At 41.1% G+C, this 5,735-nt stretch overlaps 1 protein-coding gene across 1 annotated transcript; it reads right to left on the bottom strand.

Annotated features, from left to right (window-relative positions):
* Positions 1-1,144: 1,144 nt before the first annotated feature.
* LOC115643241 (olfactory receptor 14A16-like) lies at positions 1,145-2,104 on the bottom strand. Its single transcript, XM_030547130.1, has one exon. The coding sequence runs from the start codon at positions 2,102-2,104 to the stop codon at positions 1,145-1,147; it is 960 nt and encodes a 319-aa protein (XP_030402990.1).
* Positions 2,105-5,735: the final 3,631 nt, after the last annotated feature.

Raw genomic sequence — 5,735 nt, 5'->3', positions numbered from 1 at the left:
CCCCTTTTCCCTCCTCAGACCTTTCTCCTGAGGTGTGAAGAGGTCAGCAGCCCATTCCTTGTAATGTCTTAGTGAAAATGTTGTTAGTGTAAAAGCCTGGGGTTTACACCTTGTTGTAAAACAGAAACTTCTGTGAGAAATTCTGGTATTTTGATGTATTTTTCATGTTAGATGGGGTGAAAATAGAAACATCAAAAAATTTCACTGAATAAAAAGTTCTTAAAACTTTCATTGGGAAATGTCAAAACCAAAAATACTAATTTATTATTATTATTATTATTATTATTATTATTATTATTATTATTATTATTATTATTATTATTATTATTAATAATAATAATAATAATAATAATAATAACAACAACAACAAAATAAAATGTGTTGATGTTCCAGTGAAAATTCTTTTATTTAGAAATGTCAGCTGAAAATGAAAAATATCATTATGAATTAGACTAACTTCTGTTGGTGGAAGAGACAAACTTTCGAGCTACACAGTTCTTCTTCAGATAGTCTGGAAACTTGTCTCTTCCACCAATAGAAGTTGATCCAATAAAAGATATTACCTCATCCATCTTGTGTCTTTCATATCCTGGGACCAACACGGCTACAAAACAGAAACGAAAATAACGAAAAGTCGGTTTGACTTAATATTAAAATGACATTTTAACTAAAAATGATCATTCAAATTATTTCAAATTTTTAAAATTTTGGAATTAGCATTTGAAATAAAAAAGAGAACTTTTTATAAAAAATTGGAAATTACATTTTGAAATAAAAAAGTTCATTTTAAGTGGATATTTCAAACTAGAAAATGGAAAAATTGCAATTAGCTCTTTCTGGGATTTTCAAAGGGACCCAAAGATAATTATATTCCCATATTCTATTGAAAACTCATTGGGATTTGAGCAACTAAGAGTAAAATTTTCAGAAGTGCCTGAATCTTGTTTCAAAATGGGACTTTGGCTCCTGAGGATGCTTTAGACTATATTTCTTACAGATTTTAAAAAAATCTCAGCCAAAATCAGAAAATGCAAAACGTCAGGTTCTGATTCTAACATGAACATAGGCTGGTCCTCAAACAAAGTCAGTCAGACAGAGCTATTATATAAGGTTCAACATGGGACTACTTTATTCCAGGTGGACTCTAAGACTTCAGTGTGAGGAGTTCATTTCTCTTGAGAAAAAATATCCTGCCTATCATTTTCCATAGAGACCCTTTTATCTCTTTGTTTCTTAGACTGTAAATGATTGGATTCATTAGTGGTGGCACCACACAATACAACACAGCAGCCATCAGGTCCAGAGATGTTGATGACATCGACCTGGGCCTCATGTACGTAAATGATGCTGTACTGATAAATAAACAAAAAACAGCCAGGTGTGGGATGCAGGTGGAGAAGGCTTTGTACCTGCCCTGCTCAGAGGGGATTCTCATCACCGTGGAGAAGATGTGAATGTAGGACACAATTATGAATATAAAGCAGACCACATCTACAAGGGACACAAGGACAATCACGGCAATAACATTAGCATGTGTATCAGAGCAAGAGATTTTTAGCAACTGTGGGATATCACAGAAAAACTGAGCGATAACATTGGACCTGCAGAAATGTAACCTAAAGGTATTAGTTGTGTGTAATACAGAGCACATCATGCTGCTGATCCATGAACCAACTGCCATCTGGGCACATGCACCTCTGTTCATAGTCACCTTGTAATGTAGAGGTCGGCAGATTGCAATGTAGCGATCATACGCCATCACCGTGAGAAATGCCAGCTCTGCTCCTGCAAAAGTTATAACCAGAAAGACTTGGATGACACATCCAGAGAAAGAGATGAGTCTGTTGTTGGTTAGGGAGTCAGCCATGGATTTGGGAACCGTGACTGAGATGTAGCAGAGGTCTAGGAAGGATAAATTGCCCAGGAAAAAGTACATGGGGGTGTGAAGGTGCTGGTCAAGGGCTATGACGGTGATGATGAGAAGATTCCCCACCAGGGCTGCCAGGTAAATCACTAGAAACACCAGGAAATGTAAAATCTGCTCTTCCCGCATGTCAGAGAATCCCAGGAGGAGGAACTCAGTCACGATGGTTTGGTTGGACATTTCTTCTGTAGATGTACACTGCAGAGGGAAGACCAATGGGCAGTGGTTATGGAAGGAGAAACAGAAGATAGATGGACATTGGTTTTATTTATTACTCTGCAGGACACATGTGGCAGCTCAGGAAATTAACAAGATCCTTCCCTTTCTTCACCATCACCATGTAATTACAACGTTTATAATGCAGATTCATAGGGCTCTACTTTATTGGCAGCTTTTTATTCAACAGACTTACTGCTTGTGTTTATTTTAATCTCTCTCTGGTTATTTTACTGACTAAGAAGCTGGGAGTAGATGACAGGGGATGGATCATCTGATGATTGCCTGTTCTGTTCATTTCCTTTGAAGCACCTAACATGGGCCACAGCCAGAAGACAGGAGACTGAGCTTGATGGACCATTGATCTGACTCAGTATGACCGTTCTTACGTTCTTAAGGCCTTGACTCACAAAGGGTCTTAGGCCCTAAGTGCCATTTTAGGGAGTTCAGTCCAGTACTTGTGCCCCACCGGAAATCACAAAACTCCCACTCATCTGCTCCATTACCCCATAGATGGCTACAGTCCATCAGGGCCAGATTTTTAAATATATTTAAGCACCGGGTGGGATTTTCAAAATTCTCTAGGTGTGTAAAATTCATTGATTTCAGTGGGTGTTAGGCTATCAGGTGCATTTTAAAATTCCACTATGCACCGAAATACCTTTAAATACCTAGGCCTAGGTGCCTAACTTTCCACTGGTAAAAGTCCTCTCGGCATCTAAAAACCTGCTGGTAGGCAGGCTGAGGGGTTGCCTCAGTCTAGGCATCCAGGTTTATGCCTCATACCCAATAGGACCTCAAACTAGGTGTTTCTCTGCCCATTTCACCTGCAAAGCCCAATCCAGTAGGTCAGGACATGCCTGAACCCACCCAGCAAGTAGACAGGGTTCCCCACATGGTGTTTAGCATAGTGGTTAAAGATCTCACTCAGGATGTAGGAAGCCTGCATTTGATACTCCCTTCTCCACACTCTAGAAAAGGAAGTTGAGATTCTGGTCAAGTGAAAGAGGGCCCTAGTCACTGAGTTATGGGGTATTCCAGGCAGGGCGCCTTCAATCTGTTGTACCGAAGCTGTTCCTCAGGGTATAAAAATTTGAAAGTGAATTGGGCCAACTATACAGAGGGCAAGAATCACTCTATAGGCTGGCAGTCATGGCTCTCACCAGTTCCGAGCTGGGCTAACTCAGGTGAATTTAAACAAAGGTGAGATATGATAAGATCTGGCTCACTTGGTAAACTTGGTGCAAGCAATTAATATGTGCTTTAATATGGCTAAATGTAAAAAAAAAATACATCTAGGAACAAAGAGCAAAAGCCATGATTACAGGATGGGAAAATCTGTCCTAGGAAGCAGTGACTCTAAAAAAATGTCAGGGTTGTGATGAATAAATCAGTTGAACATGAGCTCCCAGTGTGATGCTGTGGCCAAGAGAGCTAATGCGATCATGGGATGAATAAACAGGTAAATCTTGAGTAGGAGCAGAGAGGTTATTTTACCTGTGTATTTGAACATAAGAATGCACATACTATGTCAGAGCAATGGTCCATCTAGCTCAGTATCCTGTCAGTGGTCGGTGCCAGATGCTTCAGAGGGAATGAACAGAACAGGGCAGAGTCAGAGGCTTAGGGACACCCAGAGTATGGGGTTGCATCATGACCATCTTGACTAATAGCTATTGGTGGATCTATCCTCTCTGAATTTAGCTCGTTCTTTTTTTAACTCAATTATACTTCTGACCTTCAGACAGGGCTGGCGCTAGCATTTAGGCAGCCTAGGCAATCGCCTAGGGCATCAAGATTATTGAGGGGGCGGCATTTTGCCGGGGGGGGGGCAGCAGGTGGCTCCGGTTGACCTGCCACAGGCATGCCTGTGGAGGGTCCGTTGGTCCGTGGCTCCGATGGCGCCGCCACAGTCATGTGTGCGAACGGTCGGCTGCTCGTGTGGCTCCGGTGGACCTCCCGCAGACATGCCTGCGGCAGCTCCACCAGAGCCATGGACCAGCGGACCATCCGCAGGAATGCCTGCGGCAGCTCCACTGGAGCCATGGGATCAGCGCAGGGGGCGGCAAAATGGCCGTGCACCTACGGCGTGAGAAACCCTGGCTCCAGTCCTGCCTTCAGAACATCCCCATCAACAAGTTCCACAAGGTTTGTGTTGTGTGAAGAAGCACTTCCTTTCGTTTGAAACCTGCTACCTCTTAATTTCATTTGGTGAACTCTGGTTCTTGTGTTCTGTGAAGGGGTAAATAATACTTCCCTGTTCACTCTTCCACACCATTCATGATTTTGTGGACCTCTACCATGCTCCCTCCCCCATTCATCTCTTTTCAAAGCTCAACAGGTCTAGTCTTTTGAATCTCTCCTCATATGGAAACTGTTCCACACTCCTAATAATTTTTGTTACCCTTCTCTGTACTTTTACCCATTCTAACATATCTTTTTTTAGATAGGGTGACTAGAACTGCGCACAGTGTTCAAGTTGTGGGTGTATTGTGGATTTATATAAAGGCATTAAGATATTTTCTATTTTATTATCTATCCCTTTCCTAATGGTTCCTAACATTCTGTTAGCTTTTTTTGTCTGCTGCTGCACACTGAGCAGATGTTTTCAGAGAACTATCCACAATGACTTGAATATTTTTTTTTGAATGGTAGCAGCTAATTTAGACCTCATTATTTTGTATGTATCGTTGGGATTATGTTTTCCAGTGTACATTACTTTGCATTTGTTAACATTGAATTTAATCTGCCATTTTCTTGCCAAAGGCATAGAATCATAGGACTGGAGGGGACCTTGAGATCTCATCCAGTCCCATCCCTTGCATTCATGGCAGGACTAAGTAGTATCTAGGCCATCCCTGACAGGTGTTTGTTTAACCTGCTCTTAAAAATCTCCAAAGATGGAGATTTCACAACCAATCTATGCAATTTTTTTCCAGTACTTAACTACCCTGACAGTTAGGAAGTTTTTCCTAATGTCCAACCTAAACCGCCTTTGCTGCAATTTAAGCCCATTGCGTCTTGTCCTATCCTGAGAGATTAAGAATAACAATTTTTCTCCCTCCTCCTTGTAACAACCTTTTATGGACTTGAAAATTGTTATCATGTCCCCTCTCAGTCTTCTCTTCTCCAGACTGAACAAACACAATTTTTTCAATCTTCCTTCATAGGTCATGTTTTCTAGACCTTTAATAATATTTGTTGCTCTTTTCTGGACTTTCTCCAATTTGTCTACATCCTTCCTGAAATGTGGGGCCCTGAATGGGACACAATACTCCAACTGAGGCCTAATCAGCACTGAGTAGAGCAGAAGAATTACTTCTCGTGTCTTGCTTACAACACTCCTGCTAACACATCCCAGAATGATGTTTGCTTTTTTTGCAACAATGTTACACTGTTGACTCATATTTAGCTTGTGATCCACTATGACCCCCAGATCCTTTTCCGCAGGACTCCTTTCAAGGCAGTCTTTTCCCATTTTCTATGTGTGCAACCTATTGTTCCTTCCCAAGAGGAATACTTTGCATTTGTCCTTATTGACTTTCTTCCTATTTACTTTGGACCATTTCTCAAGTTTGTCCAGATCATTTTAAAT

Source organism: Gopherus evgoodei, unplaced genomic scaffold (assembly GCF_007399415.2).
Source record: "Gopherus evgoodei ecotype Sinaloan lineage unplaced genomic scaffold, rGopEvg1_v1.p scaffold_53_arrow_ctg1, whole genome shotgun sequence".
In the NCBI taxonomy this organism is placed as follows: Eukaryota; Metazoa; Chordata; order Testudines; family Testudinidae; genus Gopherus; species Gopherus evgoodei.
Note: the sequence above shows the minus strand (reverse complement) of the source record. Positions and strands in the feature narration are given on the sequence as shown.

What these genes read in the sequence shown, in the direction of transcription:
- LOC115643241 (XM_030547130.1), bottom strand. Translation starts at nt 2,104, where the DNA reads ATGTCCAACCAAACCATCGTGACTGAGTTCCTCCTCCTGGGATTCTCT.